This window comes from Thalassophryne amazonica, chromosome 12, assembly GCF_902500255.1.
Source record: "Thalassophryne amazonica chromosome 12, fThaAma1.1, whole genome shotgun sequence".
Classification (NCBI taxonomy): Eukaryota; Metazoa; Chordata; class Actinopteri; order Batrachoidiformes; family Batrachoididae; genus Thalassophryne; species Thalassophryne amazonica.
In genome coordinates this window covers 53,652,548-53,679,962 of record NC_047114.1, presented here as the reverse complement: position 1 = coordinate 53,679,962, position 27,415 = coordinate 53,652,548, and the positions used below count along the sequence as shown (strand labels likewise).

Sequence of the window (27,415 nt, the reverse complement as noted above, 5' to 3'; positions counted from 1 at the left end):
CCAGGGCGCAACATAGAATTGCATATTGCGGCGTACCAACTATGCCGAGCTAAGTAGCTCTTCACTGGGTTTTTGCCCCCCTACACAGGCAGTATGCTGAGAGCTACGCAAGGTGATGCAAAAAAAATGAAACGTTCATTTTTTCGGTGTAGAGCACTGGATGCATCAAGTACCAGTTTTTAAGTAAGTCTACACAACACACCACACGGTAGGTAAATCTACAAAACACTGCGCTACTTTACACCAAGCTACACCGTTCTACATGCCAGGGTGAAAATCCTTTTATCAGTCCATACCTGCAATGATGGATTTTATTTATCCCAATGGACTTTGTTGGCAGTGAAGCTTCAAAACCACGGAAGAAGAGGCGAGCCAAGTTTCTGTGTTCAGAGGACATGTCCACGTCCACTCCTCATGGACACATGGCCATTGAGGGACATGTCCTACCATTCACCGTTCATTCCTCACGGACGGATCATGTGCACGACCGCCAGATGCAGCTCTGCTTTCTTTCACCTCCTCCAGTTCTCTCAAGGTTGTGGCAAGGTTAAATAAAAAGTCCATTAACACCTGCTCACAGACCATGTTCAGGTTAACTCCTCATGGACAGATTGCTAGTGAGAGGACATGTCCACCGTCCACTCTCCATGCATGAATGCACATGTGATTGCTGGCTGCAGATATGTGCACTTTCACCTTCTTAAGTTCTCTCACGATTATGGCACGTTAATAAAGTCCATTAACTCTTGCCACAGACAAATCACCAGCAAGAGTACATTTCCATGTCCACTTCTCATACATGGATCGCGCGCTGCAGTGCGCAACTTTCATTCACCTCCTCCGGTTGTCTCAATATTGCAGCAAGTTAAATAAAAAGTCCATTACTCCTGCTCACAGACCGATCACCAGTGGAAGGACGTTTCCATGTCAAGGTTAACTCCTCACAGACACATGGCTAGCAAGAGGACATGTCCACCATCCAGTCCTCATGCATGGAATGCACTCGCTCGATTGCCAGCTGCAGATCCGTGCACTTTCACCTTCCTTAACTTCTCTCATGATTGTGGCACGTTAATTATGTCCATTGATGCCTGGAAATAATGTCTTCTGATTTTTTTCCAATGTATCAAATCCATCTGTGTGTCAGTCTGTAGCATCATGGAGCCAACGTCTCCCTCTGCGCACAAGGTTTCACTCTCTCCCTATCGCTCTTCCTGTGTGCAACAACACAGCCATGATGAGGCAACAGCTTGTATCCTGCTGTACGTCTGGAAACGTGAGTGCTAGTCATGTACCGTTTTGAGAACGGTGCGCATTTCCACAATGTCAAAAAAGTGGACAGAAAAGAGGCAGAAAAATAGCAGCGAGGGCGACATACATGGCAGTAAGCAACTGAAAGCAAGACTAGGAATGCAGCCACACTCAGTCACGTAACAGCCTACACAGGGACTACTCCAAAGCTGCACAATTTTCCAGCGTACTCCATATGCATCACAATGCAACTACATTCAAGCCCAGAGTGAAAGGGCCTTGAGGACTCATCTTGCCTGAAAAAAATTCAGTATTGTCCCTTTCAGCTGGAAAGTTTTGATGACCATTTTTTTGGGAGTGTGACAGCCTAGTCTTCAAAGGGTTTTTGGAACATGGGCAACACTGTCAACTATATGTGGACACTTTGCAAAAGCTGCACATAAGCATGAAGTGGGTTGATCCAGGAAAAGAATTAATTCTTCAGCATGGCAATGCTTGTCCACATATGAGTCATCAAAGACAGGATGCACTAGAGTGGCTCAAATTTTACGAGATCTTACCACACCTTTTCCTTTACCCAAGCTGAAAGAACACCTGAAAGGACACCATGACACGAATGATGCAGAAGTGCAAATAGCTCTGTATCAATGGTGCAATGACAAGACACCTGATTTCTTACTGAGGTGATGCACAAGTTTGTCCAGCAGTGGCAAAACTGTGAGGAAAGGAAAGGTGACTTCATGGGAAAGTAATTGTTACTGCTTGTTGTTGAAATAATTGCGCAGGAGGCAGAACATTTCAAGCCGAGCATTGTATATTAGTCGTTACATTGTACCAAATAACAGACAAAACTAAAACACAAAAACACAACATTTCAAAATATCAGGAAATTGAGTGTGCATTAAGTATAGACATCCTCAGGTTCAACAAAGCAGACATGGGCCTGATGTTGTATGATCCCAGGTGCTGCATAGCAGAGTGTTCATGGCTGATTGGCAATTTAACAACAAAAAGCAGTCGGCTATTTCAGACATTTAATTATTCCCATTAACTCTCTGAATATAGCCGACATATACAATGGATGGGTTTTTCTGTTCTGTGTATGAGGAGATGTCGACCTGTATGCTTTGGAACAGCATCTGTAAAGTGTAATAACTTTATGTCAAGGGTTTCAAACTCGCAAAATACAGATACTATCAGCACCTGCTAAATTCCCCTTTGACCTTGATAAATTGTGTTTTGTATGCAAACCTCACATATTGTATGTTCCCTCCCACAATTTTATGCACTCAGGTGAACAAACCCCAAACTGCATATTCATGAAGCCAAACATGCTAATTTTACAATACACGCTATTTTACGCATTTGAAAGATGCAATCTCCAGTATGATCTCTATTTTGATGTTGTGTTTATTTTTAATTTTTTTTTTTTTTTTTTTTTTTGCAAGTGTTGTGGTGTTGTGCATTTTAACACACCCACAAAACTTTCATGTCAGGCTTATGTTGTCTGTTGTGGTCCAAAAATATATTTTTGTTGGCCTGGCAAAGACACACAACTCCAAGTAATAAGGCAATGATGTAGGCTGAGCTCCACATAAAGCTCATATGAACTTGATGTTTGTTAGCTCTCTCTGAATAAGTTTAGATGAGGCTAAGATGCCACTGCTTATATTTGGAACATAACCTAGTATTGGCTTTGTTATCATGTGGTAAACTGAACACTGCAGCTACTTGTAAATCAGTTTCCATAGCTGCATCTAGTAGACTGTTGGCTACTTACGACATCCATATGGCTTGTAGTTTAACAAAAGACACAAACCTTGGTATGACTATGCTATGATTAGTTCTTACTATTCCTATGGCTGGTGAACTTCTCAAAGACATTTTCTTGGAAAACCTTACATGTCACTTCTTGCCAATGGAGCTTGGACTCTGAGCTACCAAATACAAGCTTGAAACTCCACGTTGATTCTGCCTCATTATGGACCCTGTGTGGCCACAGTTTCCAGTTTGTTTGCTAACCTGATCTATTTTTCATGACAGATCCAACATAATAAGCAATCATAGCCACTGTGCCAACTTTAAATGACCAGCTTGGCCAGTTGGAAAAGTAAACTCTACAGAATCCTGTCAGCAGTACAGCAAGTGCATCTTTTTTGTTAAGGAAGACTTTAAGTGCAGCAGTTCATTCTTTTAAAGAAAATACACTTCATACAGCCATTTAATCTCCTAAGACCCCGCGTCCACATATGGGAACATCATTTTTTTTTTTTCTTTCAAAACGTACCTTCAGTTCAAAGTCACATCACAAAAAGGTAATACTGACAGAAAAAAAAAAAAACATTCAAAACATTCTTTGTCATGCACAATAGCTATCTTGGTTGGTAGAAAGGTGCTTCAAAGGTGTTTCTCTGTCTATCATTGTAGCCTGGCCCATATCAAAGAAACCCAGATGATTTCTGGTTGGATAGAGTGCTGTTAAATGTGAGCTTGGCCAGATAGATCTGTCACAGCAGATGCAATATGAGCTCTCACATTTGTATGATTTACAACTTAGATTTTTGCGTAAAACCTCAAAATTTTACCCATGCGATACAGCAGTTTGTCCCACAGAGGGATGCGTCATTTGATTCATATTTTATGTAGGAAAACTGTGTCAGTTGCTATGGGGTGGGAAAAATGATGAGACCACAGAAACATCCATAAAAGCCCCTGCTTGTCTACTGCTTAACTACAGTGAAGACAAAAGTGATGTCCTGAAGGGTATGTGCCCAAGGGGTACTGTATAAAGGGAGAAAAGTAGGAGACCTAAGACAAACCCTTGTGGAACCCTAAATTTCATGTCACTAAGGTTAGAGGTAGTGCTATTGTACAAAACACAGTGAGAACGACTGGTCAGGTATGACGTCAACCATGCAAGGGCACTCCCAGTAATCCCAAAATGATTCTCTAACCTATCAAGCAGAATATGATGATCCACGGTATCAAATGCAGCACTATGATATTTTCTAACAGCAGACTGCAGTGGCTCAAAAAGTTTATTCTCAGTAAGGTGGTCCACGAGCTACTGTGAAACCACCTTTTCCAGAATTTTAGAACAAAATGATAGATTTGATATCGGCCTATAGTATTTCAATACACTGGGGTTAAGATTAGATTTCTTAAGTAATGGTTTAATCACTGCAGATTTGAAACATTTAGGAACAGATCCACAGGTTAATGAGAGATTAATAATTTCCAGCACAGTCGGCTCAAGAGTGGGCCACAGGTCCTTAAACAGTTTTGTTGGTATAGGATCAATAAGCAGAATGAGCTTTTTGTAGACATTCCATGTTTCACCAGCATGCCTAGTGAGATACTATCAAATTCTGTAAATCTCTGTAATACCTCAGTAATGGCACCCACCTCAATAGCAGGGCGTAGTGGCTGGGTTAAGGCATGTTGGGATATGTTTAACCTAATGTCATCTATTTTCTTCTCGAAGTAATCCAAGAAAGCTTGTGCTGTAAAAAGAGAGTGACTTACAGGTGTCCATGAATAAATGTTGCCACCATGTCGAACAAGAACTTTGATTTATGCTTATTTTTGTTGATCAAATCAGAGTAATAGGTCCGCTTTGCAGCCAGTAGTGCATGCTTATAGTCTAAGATAGCATCATATCACACAAGGTGGAATACTATAATTTTGAACTACACCATTTCCGTTCTAGACCTCCAGCCTTATGCTTGAGGGCATGCAAGTAATCATTGAACCAAGGTGACTGTGTTTTGGGGGTGTAGTTTCAATAAAGGTGGCACATTCATGTCGAGTGTAGTTTTGAGCCATGAGTTTAATCTATCCACAAGACTGTCTCCTGATTGGGCAGTTTCCAAATGTGAAGCAGTTTAGCTTCAAGTTCAATCATAGTTGAGGAGTGAATGCATCACCACATTGCTAAATTAGGTTGTGTTCCACTAAACATGGCAGCGAAACTGTAAACCTAATAAGTAAGTGATCAGAGAGCACCAATGCAAGAGACATGATGTCAGTATTTGTGACAACAATACCACGTGTGAGAACCAAATCCAGGGTATTTCCACTAATGTGCATCAAACCCAGAATCCACTGCTGAAATCCTAATGCATCTACAATTTCCATAAATGATTTGCAGAGGGGATCAGAAGGCTTAGTTATATGAATGTCAAAATCACCAGTAATCAGAATGTTATATGCACCAGTCAACAAGTTAGAGTGAATGGACCAAATTCATCTAAGAATTCAGAATGTGGGTCAGGGGGCCTATTATGCTGACAAAGTATTACAGCTGATTTTTATTCTTCTGACCTTGTCAATACGTAGCATCGTGGACAGAGCGGAGAATCAGATTTTCAAACAAGTTATATTTGTGACCCCATCAGCTAAGATTTATAAATAAGAGTAACAGCCCCACCTTGCTTTGCACCACGAGGGATGTGACTAAATGTGTATGCCGGTGGGCAGGCCTCATTTACGGGGAGGACAGCTGTAGGTTTAAGCCAGGTTTCATATAACCCAATCATATCTAAATGATGATCCATAATTAGATCATTAATCAACAATGATTTTGATGACAGTGATCTTATGTTAATGAGACCCAGACTAAGGTCCTCAGTGGGGTTGACAGTTGGACTGTTTGGATTTAGGGGTGGCTCTAGAGTAGCATATATAAGATCCTGGAAGTAGGTTTAGGTTTGAGATATTCCACACGGGTTGTAGTTAGCAGACACAAAATATTGATATTGCTGGAACAGCCAACGGGCCATCCTCAAGTTCAACAACATTCAATGTATTAATGGGTATTAAGTTTGCAAAGCATATCCCTCTATGATTTTTATCTACACATTTACAGAAACAGGCACCAGTCTCAACTTGATGAATTTCCCTCCCTGTCATATAAACTGTATTATCACCATAGTGGATTTTCGCACTAATTTTCTTGCTAAGCTAATGGATTCCACACCCACATTCGTCATAAACCTCCATAAGGTCCATGAGATGATCATACTGTGGTTCACACATGTGTTCTGGCAATCAGTTAATGTTTCACATGGTGGACTGTCTGGAATTTGCAATCACGTGTTACATGCCCTGACACGCAGTGGGCATCCCACTGTCTGCCTGGATGATGCGCATTGTGCCGCTGGATAGTGCGTCATATGGGGTCTATATTTTGTGGTGGACAAGGCATTTGCCATTGGCACTTGTCTGTAGTAGCCATCTCACGGTGGTACCAGGATGCCAGGGATATCATTACAGGCTGCAGCCTGGCTAGTGTTCGCTCTGCACTGTGAAATGCATCTGGAGCCATCCCAAGGGTGAGCTTTTTTTATTTATAGAATAATGGCTTGATAGAGCAGTTGCATCGCCATTCCTTTTACTGATGTTGTCAGTGTCATAATATGTTTATTACAGCTGTGACTCCATGGTCACCTGCACTGTGCCATGCTGTGCCAAGCCTCTGGAAAGCATGACTCAGCATGGGGCAGCAGAGGTGTTACATCATGATGTTACAGCTATGGTGATCATAATATTTCAGATACATTATCCCACCCATTGGAATAACAATGTGTCTGTAATATAAGGTTACAGTGATACATTGTTATTGTGATGCATTGACTCACAGTGACACACGGTGCTTTCGGTTTGATTGCACAATGTTCACATCTAGTCCATAAGATGAATGCATGCTACAGACATTGCACATTACAATATGTCCTTTGCGCAACCCGAACGGGATGCATGGGGGTGCAGTCCGGGACATGCCGGCAGGATTAGATATGTCTGACCATGGCGAATGTCTCTTGAGCAGGATCAGACTGTTTCGAAAGCTGTTTTGATGCCATGAGTGTATTTAGAATGCAGTCAGACTGCAGTTAGAATCCACCTTGACTGCTGTTCCATATTTTTCCACTTCGACTGTGTCCCGAATGTTTTGAATATGAGCAAAATATTCAGAACAGCCACATGACCATGCCCGACTGTTTAGACTTTTCTTCTGTGTGCTAAAATTTGACATCATCTTTTTCAGAAAATTCTTCTCTGTGCCACTCCTCCATTAAGCTGACTAACTTGTAATGCAGCATTCAAAGGTTGCATTTTGCGCACTTTCTCCAGTCACAGCTACAGAAGCTTCAGAGTTGTCATTGGTCTTTTGGTGGCTTCCCTCGCTTATCTCCTTCCAGCACAATTGGTTTTTGAGAAGTTACTACTGGAGACAGATTTACCACATAGTACTAATTAAATTTGAGGGACTGTGTATAAAAGGTAGTGGTATTTGTAAATGATTAATGCAATATTTTTGCTAAAAGCCTCCCCACGTATGCTCCTGTGGACCTAATAAATAACAGAATAGTTTTGTATAAGGTTTGTATTTTCTGTTGATACGTTTAGTGACAATATCAAATGGTATGGAATTTTTAGTTGGTGTATGGGGATAAGAGTTTGGGAAGTTACCCAGTCCTTTTTTAATGTATGGGTATTTCACCAAAATGACTGTACGAATCTGGCTGTGGTGGCTCCTTGCAAGAGTAATGAAAAATAATTATCATTAGCATTTGTCCCAGGACGCTGAAAGACTTGAGGTACTGATTTATTGAAGTCATTCTGTCGTGGAACCTTGTTGTGAACCTACTGGCATTGAGACAAAGAATGATGGAGTGGACAAAATATGAGTGAGTTCAACCAAGAGTCAGTCACTGCAACAAACAAATGAGGACGTCAGCTCTGTGAGTGAAGATGAGTCACATTGCAACAGAACAATCAACATAATGAAAAATGACATGCTTAATGTGAGACTTAGTATCTTCAGTTCACAGCCGAGTTCTGCAATTATTATTACATTGTATAGATTTTCCCCTTAATGATCTGCCAGAAAGTATTGCTTTACAGTCTGCTACTTATGAGAGACATTCAATCATCCATTGTTCGTCTCCTCTGTCCTTTCACCATGCATCCTTCCTCCTTCATTTCTTCTGTGCCTCTCCCACCTTTGTCCGTCAGCATTTAGAGCCTATAATGGCGATATACTAAGTCCTATTTTTCTATTGGTATAAATATGCCACATTTTTCTGTATGTACAAAATGGTAAAATAGTGAGATCCATGATGCTGTAATTACTGTCAGCAGTTCTTCAGAGTTTATTTGATTCCTAGTCAATCAGTGGGTTTGACTTATAAAATGTTTGCCTTATTTACCCTTTATAAACTTTTTGTGCAAACTCCACTGCCAAGCCATACAAAAATAGGTAGTTATTCATGAAATTATGATATGAGGGACCGCTGAAAATTTGTGCCTCTAATGTGGTTGATTTAGTAACAAGCAATACACTTAAATTAAAAAGTTACAACAATAATCCTTACTTATAGGCTATTGCTACACCAAATGACTTCACCCTGCAATTTCAGGACAGAATCAGAATGTTCAGAATCACCTTAAGTAACATATGTCCACAGTAGTCAGTAATCAATGGTGGTGTGTCAGGCCATCCATTAGAAACAAAGTGCTATTATTGAATTACTCGTGGCAGAGGGGCTGTACACCTGTGGACAATGAGTGCTGTCTATGGCAATGCCCTATGTGAATGTCAGGACAGTCAGGGGTGGACTGGAGTTTGAATTGTGAAAATCAAACATGGCGGCCTATAGCGGCACCCCATAACAGCCACAAATGTACAGCATCAAGTGCATGTGGATGAGCTGATTTGTGCCCATCCACTGCGTCAAGCAAAAAGACATCACAAAATGGTTTGGTTACAGAAAAGTGTAACACAATGGTTCCCATGGATGCTGGCTCTAGAATTGATACAGAACTGAAAATGGATTGTCATGAACTTCTGTCTCACTAGGGGCAGGAAGGAGGAGCTTTTTAAGCCACTGAACAGACGATCATATGTGAGGTTTGAACGCACCATCACTGCTTCACGTTGTGTTTCCAACTTGCTTCTGACGGATTGTTTGTTGCTGTGACGCCACTCTGAACTCACATGGTTGTATACGCTTCTTTTATTCTGTTTGGCACTCTTCTGGTTATTAATTGTATGGACTCTGAACTTTATTTAACAACAGTCTTGTTGGGAATCGCTGGCAGTTAGCATTCACTAGTGGTTAGCATTCGCTAGCGGTTAGCTTTCGCTAGCTAGGTCGACACCTCCCCTCTCCGTTGTTACTTTTTATAGCTATTTCTTTTCTACCCATTTAATACTTCTGTTCGTTTTTCAGTTGAACTGCTGTGAATTTTAAGTAATTTTTACTCCTGTGTAAAATCTTTGGAGCGGCTAGCATTTTCGCTAGTAGTTAGCTTAGGGTTAGCTATTTCTGACCCTTGTCATTTTTTCATTTCAATTTTTTACACTCCTGTTAGTTAATTAACTGTTTAGTGTATTTTATAGCTGCTGCTTTTTTTTTACATGTTTAATACTTCTGTTAGTTTTTCAGTGTAACTGCTGTGAATTTTAATTCATTTATCTGCATCTGTGTGAGCCTTAGGAGTGGTTAGCTTATCCATTATTGGTTAGCTCGTGTTTGCTTGGGCTACATTTTTGAATTCTCTGAGTCCACGGTGACTTCCACTCCTGTCTCCAGGCCGAAACACCGGACTTTTAGTGGATAGGGGATTCTATCACCCGCAAAGTCAGGTTACAGACGCCAGCTGACGTTAAATGTATTCCTGGGGCCAGAGCTCCCGACATTGCATCTCATCTTAGGGTGCTGACGCTGCAGAAGGGAAGACAAACCATGACATGAGATATAGTCCACATAGTTATTCACGTTGGCACCAATGATATCAGGATGAAGCACTCAGAGGTCACAAAAATGGACATAGAGAGGACTTGTGACCTTGCCAGAAAGATGTCGGCATCTATAATAGTCTCTGGTCCCCTCCCCTCCCGGGGGTACTGATGAGGCGTTTAGCAGGCTGACATCATTAAATAGGTGGCTGGCGCAGTTTTGTAGACAGCAAGGCTTTAGCTTTATTGATGACTGGCCTTTGTTCTGGGGCCGCCGTGGCCTGCTGATGCTGGATGGCCTCACCCTACTGGGGAAGGTGCCACCATCTTGTCTGAGAACATAGATAGAGCTCTACAGGAGGGTAACATTAGGAATCTACAGCAGGCACAGAGCAGGCGATTTAGAGACCTGCAAGGCTTATGACAAAATGTGGGTGTGGAATCCATTAGCTTAGCGGGGAAATTAGTGCAGAAAATCCACTATGGTGATAGTGCGTTTATCTGCCAGGAGGGAATTTCAACAAGTTGAGACTGTGGCCTGCTCCCGTAGATGTGTCCATAAAAATCTTAGAGGGATATGCTCTACAAATTTAATACCCATTACTATATTGGATCATGTTGAAATTGAGGATGGCCCAATGGTTGTTCCAGCAATATCAACCATTTCATGTCTGCCACCTACAACATGTGTGGAATGTCTCAAACCTAAACCTACTTCTAAGCATCTTATATATGCCACTCTGGAACCACCCCTAAACCCAAACAGCTCAACTGTCAACCCCACTGAGGTCCTTAGACTGGGTCTCATTAACATAAGATCACTGTCCTCAAAGTCATTGTTGATTAATTATTTTATTATTGATCATCACTTAGATATGATTGGGTTATGTGAAAACTGGCTTAAACCTACAGCTGTCCTCCCCTTAAATGAGGCCTGCCCACCAGCATATACATTTAGTCACGTCCCTCGTGATGCGAAGCAAGGCGGGGGTGTAGCTCTTATTTATAAATCTAGGTTTAGCTTATTAGCGGTTGGGGGTCACAAATATAACTCGTTTGAGCATCTGATTCTCCACTCTGCTCAGGATATTATGCATTGCCAAGGTCAGAAGAATAAAACTCAGCCGTATTACTTTGTCACTGTATATAGGCCTCCTGGCCCATATTCTGAATTCTTAGATGAATTTGGGGCGTTCATTTCTAACTTGTCAACGAGAGCAGATTGTTGTGAAAGTGTAGGAACACGGACCCACAACAGGGGCGTAAATGAACGGGCAATGGATAAGCCAAAACAGTAACACTTTAATGTTATGACGTGCACAACGGAATACAGGACAATAACAGGTTTGGAAAAACAGTCAATTATACATTGAGTGACATGTGGGCAGGCTCGAGGATAGAGACGTCCATCCAGAAACGAGCCGGATCCCACACGGCTTTCCACCACCAACGGATCTGAAGAACACCGGAGCCGCCAAGTCCTAGGTCCCCAGGTGGCCACCGTCCTCCAGCTGTCAGACCTGGTACTGCTGGCAGAGAACAGAAACAGCACAGATGAGTGTGAGTTCCCACACTCAGTAATCCCTCAGTCTGTGTTCCTTAAGGAGGGTGAACCTCCACCTCCACTAACACACTCGTGCAGCTCCTGTGTAACCACTTATCTGGTTGGGGTGTGAGGCGAAGCCGTCGCAACTCTCACCTAACGCCAATCCAGCAGACAAGGAAACCACCACAGGAAAATGGCTGCAAAAGAGATCAGACTATTACTCAGTTTAACTTCAGCAGAGAAATTACCTCTATGGTAGCTGATTTCTCAGCGAGGAGGTGGAGTTGCAGTCCGGCCTTTATGGTGATGGTGAGGAGTCGTGGATGAGTGACAGCTGGTGCTGATGATGAGTGACAGTTGTCACTCCCGGTTGCTCCGACGCCCTCTCGTGCTTGAGCCCGCACTTCAAGCAGGGCGCCATCTGGTGGTGGTGGGCGAGCAGTACCTCCTCTTCAGCAGCCCACACAACCAAGGTAACATTCTGATCATTGGTGACTTAACGTTCATATAAATAAGCCTTCTGATCCCCTCTGCAAATCATTTATGGAAATTGTGGATGCATTAGGATTTCGGCAATGCATTTGGGATTCGACGCACATTAGTGGAAATACCCTGGATCTGGTTCTCGCACGTGGTATTGCTGTCACGAATATTGACATCATGCCTCTTACATCAGTGGTCTCTGATCACTCACTTATTAAGTTTACAGTTTCACTGCCATGTTTAGTGGAACAACAACCTTGTTTATCATTACGGCGATGCATCAACTCCTCAACTAAAACTGAACTAGAAGCTAGATTGCCTGATGTCTTAGCCTCACTTTTGACAAATACCCAGTCAGTAGACAGACTTGTGGATAGTTTAAACTCAGTGCTCAAAACGACACTCGACATGATTGCACCACCTGTGTTGAAACCAGCGCTCCCCAAATCGCAGTCACCTTGTTCAATGATTACCTGCGTGACCTCAAGCATAAAGCAAGAGGTCTAGAACGGAAATGGCGTCATTCAAATTAGAAGTATTCCACCTTGCATGGCGTGATGCTATCTTAGACTATAAGCATGCACTATTGGCTACAAAGCGGACCTATTACTCTGATTTGATCAACAAAACAAGCATAACTCAAAGTTCTTGTTCAACACGGTGGCAACGCTTATTCATGGACAACCACCTGTAGTTCACGCTCTTTACAGCACAAGATTTCCTGGATTACTTTGAGAAGAAAATAGATAACATTAGGTTGAACATATTCCAGCATGCCTTAACCCAGCCACTACACCCTGCTATTGAGGTGGGTGCCACTACTGAGGTATTACCTAGATTTACAGAATTTGATGGTATCTCTCTAGACATGCTGACGAAACTCGTAACGTCAACAAAAAGCACAACCTGTTTATTTGATCCTATACCAACAAAACTGTTTAAGGACCTGTGGCACACTCTTGGGCCGATTGTGCTGGAAATTATTAATCTTTCTTTAACTTCTGGATCTGTTCCAAAACGTTTCAAATATACAGTGATTAAACCATTACTTAAGAAACCTAGTCTTGACCCTAGTGTATTGACAAACTATCGGCCGATATCAAATCTATCATTTCGCTCTAAAATTCTGGAAAAAGTGGTGTCACGGCAGCTTGTAGACTATCTTACTGAGAATAATCTCTTTGAGCCGCTGCAGTCTGCTTTTAGAAAATATCATTCCACAGAAACGGCTCTCACTAAAGTAGTGAATGATCTTCTGCTTACAATGGATTCAGACACCACTACGGTTCTGTTGTTGTTAGATGTCAGTGCTGCATTTGATACAGTGGATCATCATATTGTACTTGATAAGATGGAAAATCATTTTGGGATTACTGGGAGTGTCCTTGCATGGCTGACGTCATACTTGACCAGTCGTTCTCACTGTGTTTTGTACAGTAACACTACCTCTAACCTTAGTGACATGAAATTTGGGGTTCCTCAGGGGTCTGTCTTAGGCCCCTTGCTTTTCTCCCTTTATATAGCACCCCTTGGGCACATTTTGCGGCATTTTGGGATTACCTTTCACTGCTATGCAGATGATACTCAGTTATATATGCAGATAACTACTGGAAATCTTGTTCACATAAAATCCTTAGAAGATTGCCTTGCATCAGTGAGAAGTTGGATGTCTAGAAACTTCCTACTTTTAAACTCTGAAAAGACTGAAATGATGGTTCTTGGTCCAGTGAGACATCGCATCAATTTGACCAGTTAACACTCAGCCTAGGCTCGTGTGTCATACATCACACTGACAAAGTGAGGAACCTTGGGGTAATTTTTGATCCTTCGTTGTCCTTTGGTCTCCATATTAGAAATATTACTAGGACTGCTTTCTTCCACCTGCGAAATATAGCGAAGATTCGTCCCATCCTGTCTATGGCTGATGCTGAGACCCTGATTCATGCGTTCATCTCTTCTAGATTGGACTACTGCAATGTTCTATTTTCTGGTTTACCGCAGTCTAGCATTAGGGGTCTCCAATTGGTTCAGAATGCTGCAGCCAGACTTTTGACACAAAGCAGAAAGTTTGACCACATTACACCCATTTTGGCATCTCTTCACTGGCTTCCTGTCCCAGTGAGATCAGATTTTAAGGTTCTGCTACTAACCTATAAAATTATTCATGGACTGGCACCTCCCTACCTAGCTGACCTAATTAAACCTTACGTACCGGCCCGGGCTTTACGTTCTCAGGGTGCAGGACTACTTAGTGTCCCTAAGGTGAATAAGAAGTTTGCGGGTCACAGAGCTTTCTCTTATCATGCCCCTGTTCTGTGGAATGATCTCCCTGCGTCAATAAAACAATCAGATTCTGTGGAGACTTTCAAGTCCAGACTTAAGACGCACTTATTTTCCATTTCCTATGGCTAGCATACTGGTGCAGTTTTGTTTTACACTTTTTACTCTTTTAATTCATGTTATTAGTAATTGAAGTGGGCCGTGGCCTCAACTTCACCTAAATTCTGGGTCTTTTAGTGAAGCTTAGGGCTAGTGGCCGGCGATCACCTTAGTATTTCTTCTGTTTTTCTTGTTGATTAATGCTGGCAAATTATACTGTACTTGTCTTTCTGATGCCTGATTCTGTTTTTTCTCTGTTTAAGGTGCAGCTCCATCCAGAGATGGGAGTTGTGTTTGTGTTGGCGAACCTCCTGTCCTGTGCACCAACAGCAATTCTTGTATATTCTTCTGTGAATTGTTCTGTGAATTATTTCTGTAATTTATGTTTGTAGCATGGCCCAAGCAGAGGGTCACCCCTTTGAGTCTGGTCTGCTTGAGGTTTCTTCCTCAGAGGGAGTTTTTCCTTACCACTGTTGCTCTGGGGGTTGGTAAGGTTAGACCTTACCTGTGTGAAGCGCCTTGAGGCAACTCTGTTGTGATTTGGCGCTATATAAAGGAAATAAATTGAAATTGAATTGAAATTGAAATTGATCCTTTGCTCTCTTGGATTGTCACTGGTGACGAGTCTTGGGTACATCACTATTACCCAGAAAACAAGGGGTAGTCATTGGAATACAGGCCTTAAGCCCCTTTTACACCAGGGCCAACATAGAATTGCATATTGCGGCGTACCAACTATGCCGAGCTAAGTAGCTCTTCACTGGGTTTTTGCCCCCCTACACAGCAGTATGCTGAGAGCTACGCAAGGTGGATGCAAAAAAAATGAAACGTTACATTTTTTCGGTGTAGAGCACTGGATGCATCAAGTACACAGTTTTTAAGTAAGTCTACACAACACACCACAACGGTAGGTAAATCTACAAAACACTGCGCTACTTTACACCAAGCCTACACCAGTTCTACATGCCAGGGTGAAAAATCCTTTTATCAGTCCATACCTGCAATGATGGATTTTATTTATCCCAATGGACTTTGTTGGCAGTGAAGCTTCAAAACCACGGAAGAAGAGGCGAGCCAAGTTTCTGTGTTCAGAGGACATGTCCACGTCCACTCCTCATGGACACATGGCCATTGAGGGGACATGTCTACCATTCACCGTTCATTCCTCACGGACGGATCATGTGCACGACCGCCAGATGCAGCTCTGCTTTTCTTTCACCTCCTCCAGTTCTCTCAAGGTTGTGGCAAGTTAAATAAAAAGTCCATTAACACCTGCTCACAGACCATGTTCAGGTTAACTCCTCATGGACAGATTGCTAGTGAGAGGACATGTCCACCGTCCACTCCTCATGCATGGAATGCACATGTGATTGCTGGCTGCAGATATGTGCACTTTCACCTTCTTAAGTTCTCTCACGATTATGGCACGTTAATAAAGTCCATTAACTCTTGCCCACAGACAAATCACCAGCAAGAGTACATTTCCATGTCCACTTCTCATACATGGATCGCGCGCTGCAGTGCGCAACTTTCATTCACCTCCTCCGGTTGTCTCAATATTGCAGCAAGTTAAATAAAAAGTCCATTACTCCTGCTCACAGACCGATCACCAGTGGAAGGACGTTTCCATGTCAAGGTTAACTCCTCACAGACACATGGCTAGCAAGAGGACATGTCCACCATCCAGTCCTCATGCATGGAATGCACTCGCTCGATTGCCAGCTGCAGATCCGTGCACTTTCACCTTCTTAACTTCTCTCATGATTGTGGCACGTTAATTATGTCCATTGATGCCTGGAAATAATGTCTTCTGATTTTTTTCCAATGTATCAAATCCATCTGTGTGTCAGTCTGTAGCATCATGGAGCCAACGTCTCCCTCTGCGCACAAGGTTTCACTCTCTCCCTATCGCTCTTCCTGTGTGCAACAACACAGCCATGATGAGGCAACAGCTTGTATCCTGCTGTACGTCTGGAAACGTGAGTGCTAGTCATGTACCGTTTTGAGAACGGTGCGCATTTCCACAATGTCAAAAAAAGTGGACAGAAAAAGAGGCAGAAAAATAGCAGCGAGGGCGACATACATGGCAGTAAGCAACTGAAAGCAAGACTAGGAATGCAGCCACACTCAGTCACGTAACAGCCTACACAGGGACTACTCCAAAGCTGCACAATTTTCCAGCGTACTCCATATGCATCACAATGCAACTACATTCAAGCCCAGAGTGAAAGGGCCTTGAGGACTCATCTTGCCTGAAAAAAAATTCAGTATTGTCCTTTCAGCTGGAAAAGTTTTGATGACCATTTTTTGGGAGTGTGACAGCCTAGTCTTCAAAGGGTTTTTGGAACATGGCAACACTGTCAACTATATGTGGACACTTTGCAAAAGCTGCACATAAGCATGAAGTGGGTTGATCCAGGAAAAGATGTAATTCTTCAGCATGGCAATGCTTGTCCACATATGAGTCATCAAAGACAGGATGCACTAGAGTGGCTCAAATTTTACGAGATCTTACCACACCTTTTTCCTTTTACCCAAGCTGAAAGAACACCTGAAAGGACACCATGACACGAATGATGCAGAAGTGCAAATAGCTCTGTATCAATGGTGCAATGACAAGACACCTGATTTCTTCACTGAGGTGATGCACAAGTTTGTCCAGCAGTGGCAAAACTGTGAGGAAAGGAAAGGTGACTTCATGGGAAAGTAATGTTACTGCTTGTTGTTGAAATAATTGCGCAGGAGGCAGAACATTTCAGCCGAGCATTGTATATTAGTCGTTTACATTGTACCAAATAACAGACAAAACTAAAACACAAAAACAACAACATTTCAAAATATCAGGAAATTGAGTGTGCATTAAGTATAGACATCCTCAGGTTCAACAAAGCAGACATGGGCCTGATTTTGTATGATCCCAGGTGCTGCATAGCAGAGTGTTCATGGGCTGATTGGCAATTTAACAACAAAAAGCAGTCGGCTATTTCAGACATTTAATTATTCCCATTAACTCTCTGAATATAGCCGACATATACAATGGATGGGTTTTTCTGTTCTGTGTATGAGGAGATGTCGACCTGTATGCTGTTGGAACAGCAATCTGTAAAGTGTAATAACTTTATGTCAAGGTTTCAAACTCGCAAAATACAGATACTATCAGCACCTGCTAAATTCCCCTTTGACCTTGATAAATTGTGTTTTGTATGCAAACCTCACATATTTGTATGTTCCCCTCCCACAATTTTATGCACTCAGGTGAACAAACCCCAAACTGCATATTCATGAAGCCAAACATGCTAATTTTACAATACACGCTATTTTACGCATTTGAAAGATGCAATCTCCAGTATGATCTCTATTTTGATGTTGTTGTTTATTTTTTAATTTTTTTTTTTTTTTTTTTTTTTTTTTGCAAGTGTTGTGGTGTTTGTGCATTTTAACACACCCACAAAACTTTCATGTCAGGCTTATGTTGTCTGTTTTGTCCAAAAATATATTTTTGTTGGCCTGGCAAAGACACACAACTCCAAGTAATAAGGCATGATGTAGGCTGAGCTCCACATAAAGCTCATATGAACTTGAGGTTTGTTAGCTCTCTCTGAATAAGTTTAGATGAGCTAAGATGCCACTGCTTATATTTGGAACATAACCTAGTATTGGCTTTGTTATCATGTGGTAAACTGAACACTGCAGCTACTTGTAAATCAGTTTCCATAGCTGCATCTAGTAGACTGTTGGCTACTTACGACATCCATATGGCTTGTAGTTTAACAAAAGACACAAACCTTTGGTATGACTATGCTATGATTAGTTCTTACTATTCCTATGGCTGGTGAACTTTCTCAAAGACATTTTCTTGGAAAACCTTACATGTCAACTTCTTGCCAATTGGAGCTTGGACTCTGAGCTACCAAATACAAGCTTGAAACATCCACTGTTGATTTCTGCCTCATTATGGACCCTGTGTGGCCACAGTTTCCAGTTTGTTTGCTAACCTGATCTATTTTTCCATGACCAGATCCAACATATAAGCAATCATAGCCACTGTGCCAACTTTTAAATGACCAGCGTGGCCAGTTTGGAAAAGTAAACTCTTACAGAATCCTGTCAGCAGTACAGCAAGTGCATCTTTTTTGTTAAGGAAGACTTTAAGTGCAGCAGTTCATTCTTTTAAAGAAAATACACTTCATACAGCCATTTAATCTCCTAAGACCCCGCGTCCACATATGGGAACATCATTTTTTTTTTTTCTTTCAAAACGTACCTTCAGTTCAAAGTCACATCACAAAAAGGTAATACTGACAGAAAAAAAAAAAAACATTCAAAACATTCTTTGTCATGCACAATAGCTATCTTGGTTGGTAGAAAGGTGCTTCAAAGGTGTTTCTCTGTCTATCATTGTAGCCTGGCCCATATCAAAGAAACCCAGATGATTTCTGGTTGGATAGAGTGCTGTTAAATGTGAGCTTGGCCAGATAGATCTGTCACAGCAGATGCAATATGAGCTCTCACATTTGTATGATTTACAACTTAGATTTTTGCGTAAAACCTCAAAATTTTACCCATGCGATACAGCAGTTTGTCCCACAGAGGGATGCGTCATTTGATTCATATTTTATGTAGGAAAACTGTGTCAGTTGCTATGGGGTGGGAAAAATGATGAGACCACAGAAACATCCATAAAAGCCCCTGCTTGTCTACTGCTTAACTACAGTGAAGACAAAAAGTGATGTCCTGAAGGGCCTACTTGGGGATTAAGAACCTTGGCCAAGGGACCTGTGTGATTTTTCAGTCTGATGGGAAATCAAACCAAGGAGCCTCTGTTCAAAAGCTCACTTCCAAAACCTCAAGACCATTACATATGAATGAATGAATGAATGGATGGATATATTGCTTAAGAGGCACTGGGCCTGTTCATGGACCCCTTCAGTTTTATGTAATTAATAAGTTTGCCAAACAGTATTGTTGCACAAATATTTGCCGCATAATAATTCTGACTGGAACACAAGTTGATAAACTCAGACAAGTCAGGAACAACCAGTTGCACTGTTCATCACTTTACCCTCTGTTATGTGTCACAACTGGCTCATAACATTGAGCACTCCAGAGGAAGTGCACAAGTGCAGCAGAAGGTCAATACCCCGTGCCACCTAAAGGCAAGGAGTGATCTCCGGGAAGCCAGATCATGAGAGACACACCCAACCCCCAAGCATGTGGGAGCTGTTACAACAGACATGGTCCCAACCCTCACAGAGAGTGTAGACCAGTGGTGTCCAAACTATTCCAGAAAGGGCCGAGAGGGTGCAGGTTTTCTTTGCAGCCACTGACTCCAGCAGGTGATTTCACTGATGAACTCATCCCACCTGCTCAAAGTGATGTTAATCTGGCAGTGATCTACACTGCCCAGAAGGTAAAACTGGCATAGACTGGGCAACAGCAAAGTCACAAATGATACCTCACCAAGAGCCTACTACTACGGGGTGAGCCACTGCCCAGGATTACCATGGGACACCAAAATGCCACACACACAAAGAAAGACAGGGATTCATTATCACCCCCCCCCCCCCCCCCCCCCCCCCACCCCATATGCATCCAACCACCTGATCATGGCTGAGTCCTCTCCCTGCAGATACAAACCAGCTGTAGCCATCAATTGCCCGCACCCCCTCACATTTAGTGTTAAGTGAAATTATGTTATTTATTTTGACCATGTGCTCATCGGAATATTCCTCCATTTGAATTATCACAATAACATCTTATGACACCTCAAGATGCATGTATTTCCAGATTCACTAACACAACTCATTGTTAACAATGGGGGGATAATATCAGATTGAACTGAGTTACATTTTTAAATTGTTTTTATTTGAACTGTTTTACTGTTGGTTGGGTTGGCCTGAGGACTGGTCACCTTGTTGAGCCTGATCAGTTGATTTGGACTTCGCTCTTGTGAAGCACCTTAGGGCTATTTGTGTTGTGTTTTGGCACAATATAAATAAAACTGAATTGAATTGAAAATACAATGTTGAATGCACAATAATGAAGTATAGAACTGAGTCCCAGAGTTACAGCGTATATAGAGTCTGAGCATGTGTCATTGCAGGCTCTCAACTGTTCAGCATGGAGATAGCTAGACTTTTGTCTCTTATAGGTCCCCAGGATCTTGTCATCAATTCAAGTGGCTTTCGCACATCCAAAAAAAAAAAAAAAAACAGCTCTGTTTGTAAGTGTAATATCTGTCTTTCACTCTTTCCCACAGTGGTAGTTGTCTGAAAACTTGTATCTCTAATAATCCCCCCTCTTATCTGGTTTGCCTTTTCACACCAGGCAGAAGAACTTTGCCCGAGGCATTGAACAGCAGCTCCCAGATGGGATGGTAGTGGCATCGGTGCCAACAGAGGTTCAGTGCCACGAGGAGCTGTCGGACCCTGTGCCCGACCCGGAATACCTCACAGGTATAGATCCATATTTTACTCCAAGCTCACAGCTGCACAGTAGCACTTCATCAACTGCCTGTCAAAAATTCTCATTAAAAAAATACTGTCAAGTGTCAACCAATGTATAATGTTAGTTGAGCTGCCAGTTGCTCATGATAGCAGACATTTAGTGTTTTTGGACAGTCTTTAGAGGGTACATGGATCAATACACTCCATAAACATAGTCAAAAGTTGTTCAGCAGGTTTAGGCTCAACATATTATCACATGGTAAATGTCCGAGAAGTCAACACTGAAATATTATAATATTTCTAGCCTTTGAATTTGGATTTGTGGTTTCTGTAAGTGTTGGCTGAGATTTTGTCTTGTAGGCGTTCAGCAAGTACATTGTAAAATTTGGACCTCATTGGTACTTTCTCTTTTCTTGACAGTGAGTGCTTTTTTCCATCATCCAGTTAATAGAAATAATAGCAGTAATAGGCCCACATACTAAAACATAACTTGATTGCACTGAAAATACTTCTGTGTGTGGCTCTCAGACTCCTCACTCACCACCAATCAGCAGCGGAGGTAAAACAGTGTAGGCACAGCAATATGAAACTATTTTTCCATTAGCAAAGTGTGGGTGCATGTTTCTATGGAGCCTGAAGCTTTCTAGCTGCTGTCTTCATTACCCCTGCAGAACATGCCAGCTTGACGGTTGAACAGTGCACTACCATCCAGTGTCAAAGAAATTAAAATCTTTGTGTGTGTGTGTGTGTGTGATCCCAATAAAATCGTCCCTGAAAGCCATCTGAATTTTCCGAATGGTGTCCACCTGGCTGTCTCTCACAGTTTCTGGAAAAATTTGATGCAGCAAAGCTCCAAATCGTTCAGACATTTTACTCGCAATAAAAATCCGACGAGGGGGCTGGACCACTGCTCACACAAAGCCTGCTCACAGGCGAATGACGCAACCGACAGGCGTGAAAAAACTCACGCATGCGCACGAAGGTTCAAGCTTGGCTGATGCAATCACACGTGATTCAAATCCATATAGTTTTTGAAAAAAATAAAAAGGTCGGATACTTTTCTAACAGACCTCGTGTGTATATATATATATATATATATATATATATATATATATATATATATATATAAGTTGCACTGGAGTATAAGTCGCAGGACCTCTCAAACTAAAAAATGCCAAGCCTGCGTACAGACAGCAGATCGGAAGATTATGCTGTATGATCAGTTTGAAACATTTCCACCAGTGGTCTTATATCTTTTTTTATCGGGCATAGTTGAAATACAGTAGGGGGTGGTGGCCAAGTGGTTAGTGCAGTTGGTTTCAGTGTGGAAGTTTCACGGTTCAAACCCCACCCCTGCCACATTTCTCCATGTAATGTGGAGTTGATCCAGGAAGGGCATCTGGCGTAAAACGTTGGCCAATTCAACATGCAGATCCACCACAGAATGTAAACAAGGGAGCAGCCGAAGTTGAAGTACAGTAAAAAGGTATCCTACTATTATTATTAGTACTAGTATACTAGTATTCAGTCCTGCATCTTACAGAAGGATGAAGTGATTCCTTAAGGCAAAAAAATTTGCCTCAAGGAGTCGCAGTATAAGGAATGATTGCATGAGTTCCTCAAGAACTCCTTTCAGCTCTGTTTGAGCATGCATGCAGCAATCCTGAAGCATAAAACCAGCCCGTATGCAACGGAGAGGATGTCTTTCCCAATCTTGCCTTAATTACAAATACAGGCAAACCTCGTTAACTCACATTCACGTAAGCCGTGTGTCAGATTCCATGTTTTGGATTTGATCTTCCTCATTAGATCTTTCCCGCCGGTTCAAATTGGGCCGGAATTTATACACGCACCCACCAGATATGTAGCAGCCTGAGGAGGAAGAAAAAGATCCCGAACCCATTCCAGATAAAACAATCATCATCCAGAGTCATCTGTACTAACAAAGCCCTTGTCGCTAATGTGCATCTCTTCAAGGAGGAATAAAAAGATGCCGAACTTACTCCAGATGAAGAAATCATCGCCCAGAATTGTTCACACTGTCAAGCCCTCATTGCTGATGTGCAGCAGCCCGAGGAGGAAGAAAAAAATCCCGAACCCACTCCAGATTAAAAAAAATTATCATCCAGAATCATCTTCACTGATGAAGCCCTCATCGCTGATGTGCATCTCTTCAAGGAGGAATAAAAAGATGCCGAACTTACTCCAGATGAAGAAATCATCGCCCAGAATTGTTCACACTGTCAAAGCCCTCATTGCTGATGTGCAGCAGCCCGAGGAGGAAGAAAAAGATCCCAAACCCATTCCAGATGATGAATTGACCAACCAGGAGTGAGCCATGCTTCAAATGGTAAAAGCTATTGTAATATGGCAAAGTAAGCTGATTTTAAGTTTTTTGGTCAACCTCATTAACTCACAGTTTCAGATAACCATGGTCTGATTTTGTGGAGTCCAACTTTTGTGAGGTAACGGGGTTTATCTGTACTCTTTTTTCCGTTCATCAGGTATGCTAGAAAACACGACAATGGAAAGTACATACAAAATGTATTGATATTTTTGGCTTTTTCCCTGTAAATGCTTCAGGCAGACAGCCTGCTGGCTAAGCTTATTCCAGGCATGTAACGGACTGAATTACTTTGCAGTATATAAAGCAGATGATTAGAGGTTGAATGTGCTGCTAGCTGTTGGTGTAACAACAAAGTTACAAGACCAGTCACAACAGCAATTCAAAACCACCTCATCTAAGCTTACTTCCAAGGTGATGGACAATCAAATGACAATAGCTGCAATGCATCCAGTTGATATTTATTGGAAACTTCAGAAGATATTAAAACTGTCTAATCTAAATAGATCTTCTTCTGTCACATCCCTGAGCCTCTGACCTCCTTTATCCCCCCTCTCCTGCTCAACTCAAACCTTTTTATCCCTACATAGCCCCTGGGCTCTCAGTGCACATGGCTCAGAACAGAACCCAGTGCAGCAGCACTTTTCCTCTCTGCTGCAGTTATGGGCTTTATTGAAGGGTAATATCGTGAATTGAGCTATCATTTCAAAGAATCCAGCGGGGTATTGTAGAAGTACACAGTGTGCTCTCTGCATTGATGGTGCAATTTTCAAACTGATGGTCAAGAAAGGCTGATGTGAGAGTGAAACACTGGGAAGTCCAACTGGCATAATTTTTGTCATGAGGCTCAGAACATTGATAAATACAATAATAAAATAATAGTGCTGAAACACAGAGTAATTTTTGGCACTTTATTTGTTGGTGAACACAGTTGCTTTTCATTTTGTATTGAAATGTTAAGCAAACCTCTCAGCAAATGCAAATGCAATTTGTTTCCACACTGGAATGAAGATACAGTGCATTCAGAAACTATTCACAGCATAGTAGAGAAGCTTGAATCTTCGACTGGAGTGGGTTGCTTGACGTGAGGACGTTTTGCTTCAAATCACAGAAGCTTCCTCAGCTAAAATTCTTGCTCTGGTAGTCTGACTTCTGTCTTGACTCTTGTAGAGAAGAATAAACTAGAAGCCAACAAAAGCTGGAGTTTTTTAACCTAACCAGACCCCTCCTACCGAGAGGCCGACTGCTATAGGCTAGTGACTAAACAATAGCTCTAATTAGCACCTATTGTGCGCTAGTTAGCACTCTCCTAATGATGGGATGGAAGCCTCCCCTGATAGCTCCCTTGACGACTCTCCTGATGACGTGAATGACTCATTACCATGAACAAAAGACTGAAACTGCTTTGACCTGAGTACCCCATTGTAAACAGGGGACAAAGCGTGTCTGAGACCCGCCCCCCGGTTGAGGCTGGGTTTCAAATGTTTTACAAAGAATGCTTCCTTGACACCTCCCACACGTTTGAGGACAAGGAAGTTAAAATCTTAGCCAGAGAGAAGAAATGGTTTGAGAGAGGTGTCAAGGAAGCATTCTTTGTAAAACAGTTGAAACCCAGCCTCAACCGGGGGCGGGTCTCAGACACGCTTTGTCCCCTGTGGGACAAGGACCTTAGTCAGAGAGGTGACTAAAAACTCGATGGTCACTCTGACTGAGCTCCAGCATTCCTTAGTTGAGAGAGGAAAACATTCCAGAAGGACAACTATCTCTGCACCAATCCACCAATCAGGCCTGTATACTAGAGTGGCCAGACGGAAGCCACTGCTTAGTAAAAGGCACATAACAGCCCACCTGGAGTTTGCCAAAAGCAGTGGTGGGCACAGATAACCAAAAAACTAACTTTGATAACAGATAATCAGATAACTGAAAAATTATCTTCGATAAAGATAAAATGATAAACCACCCAAAAATGTATCGGAAGTTACAGATAACTGATAACCGATAAATTCCAGTATTGTCTCCGTTACATTTGCAACTAGTAACAAGCTGATTTTGAGTTTTAACACCGCGATCGCTTTTGGAAGCATCAAAAGCGACAACAGACCCAAACAATGAATCAGCAATTTTTTCTTTCAGCGTCCAGTCCTGCCCCCTGCTGGAAGCTCCAGTTTAATGAGAGGAGCCAGAAAGCTCAACTCTCTACTCAGACACAGCGCTGCTGTCAGGCCGAGGTCTTGGAAAATAAAGCAGTGCTGAGTTATGGTTTGGTGTATAAAGAAAATGAATACTGATAGAATAACTCCATTAATATCAACTCTGTCATTTGTGCAAAGTTAAGATATAACATATATCTTTTAATGTTGAATAATGCACTAATTCTGAAGTTTTTTAACACAGATAGATGGCATTCTGGGTAAAATGTGCCTCCGCTACACTGATTGGTTGATTCATTGTATGTAAACCCACATGTTAATGTGAGGTGTGTCGTGTGTTGGTGTTTACAGATAAATGTGCTTTTGTAAAATATGCCATTTTTTATTTGTAAAAAAGGCATTTTCAAAAAAAAAAAAAAAAAAAAGCCAAGTTGTAATTACATAACCTTCTGATATAACCGGTGTCAAAATAAATAGAACACTGCCATGATCTACTGGTGCCAGTGTGAGTTTTGGCCCTTTTCAGCTGATTTTTCTGAGTTTTCTTTTCAGATGATTCATGCGAGAATTGTTTGGATCGCACCGAGTTTCAGGTTAATCGTGTGTTTGGCATCGTTTAGTATACATGGAGTAACAAGCTGCGTTTAACATCTCATGACCACCTCCTGATCACCAATCATATGGGTCAGATGAAAATTAAACCTTTTTGATATTCTGGTTGGCTGTTGTGAGGGTATCCCACTGCTGAAGCGCTACAAGCATCCAGACTCTCGCACTGTGCCTGTGCAAACACCGCAGACCTGTCTTGTAATGTTTTTTTTTTTTATTTTGATGTCTCCCATCGAGAGTTTTTGTAAATTAAGTTTGGAAAAAGCTTCTGTTTGTGTTTTAAGGTGCGTTTACACATAACCAAGGGGCGTTACGAATGTCATTTTTCTGTCGTGACACATTCCTGACATTCTTAATGTGACTTAATGCATCTGAATATGTTTCTTAATAGTGCGTGTTGGTGCGTGATTTGTTGATATTCGTGGAGCATGTTTTTGCCTGTCAACAAATCTTCCACGAATGTCACACACCACCCTCATTTCGTCTCACATCGTGGAGGTCGCAAATGAGCGTATTGATCCGTCTTGATGAGTCGTGATCCTTAATAGAACGTGACAATGTTCGTAGTGGTTCCTGTGATGGTTCTTGGAGCCCAAACTGTCACGCGTTATTACGAAGTGACACGGAAACTGTCAGGTTTTGACACGACTTGTAATGTGGCGTCACATTTCACTGCGCGCCACGACAAATCAATTTTCTGTCACGTCTGCACAATTAAACTCAGCTCCAAATGTCGTTCCACAGTTCCTGCTGAAGCTCCTCAGGATGCTCCTGCAGGTGTTCCACCTGCTGTTGTAACCGATGAGCGGGAGAATGACTCTGAGCCAGAGGAGCCAGAGGAGACTCGCGTGCAGCCAGACATTTCTGCACCTCCTCCAGTCCGGTGGAGGAAGAAGCGCACGCACAATTAAACCCTGCTGCACCGCATTCAGTTTGATTGTTGACACCAAGTCGGCTAAAAGTCTAATTTCAGTGCTCTTCAGCGCGCTCCTGCAGGTGTTCCACCTGCTACATGTACCTTATGTTTGGGGAAAATGCACGAGACGACAGCCGCATGAAGCCACACATCTGGCTTTGTCCTCCTCCTCCTCTCTGTGCCACTCCATGGCACAGAGCCCAAATGTGCATGCAGTCACAAAGTTCTTCTGAAAAACTGGAGTGATCTGAATTTCGTTGGATGAATATGGGTGTGGGTGGAGACAATTCACCTTGTTCACAACGTGACAGAACTTAACGATGCACTGTTACGCGCAATAGCGTGCAATAGCACGCAACAACGTGGAACGCTATTCTTGACCGTGCGTAATGGTTCCTGATAATTCTCCAGCAAAACGTGCCATTAATCGTAACGTGTGGTAACAGGTTGCAGCAGTTCCTAAGGACACCTGACACCTCTGCCCCGAATCATCACATTCGTGATCAGCGGCCAAGAATGTATACTTCGTGGCATTCGTGACTTGTTGC

The 27,415-nt window shown here is 42.2% G+C and overlaps 1 protein-coding gene across 1 annotated transcript in view; it reads left to right on the top strand.

Moving 5' to 3' along the window:
• astn1 (astrotactin 1) overlaps positions 1 to 27,415 on the top strand; it is a 1,400,536-nt gene that overhangs the window by 768,024 nt on the left and 605,097 nt on the right. Inside the window, exon 15 of the mRNA XM_034183391.1 lies at positions 20,730 to 20,857. Within this exon, the coding sequence (XP_034039282.1) occupies positions 20,730 to 20,857 (128 nt within the window). The remainder of the gene's footprint in view (positions 1 to 20,729; positions 20,858 to 27,415) is intronic.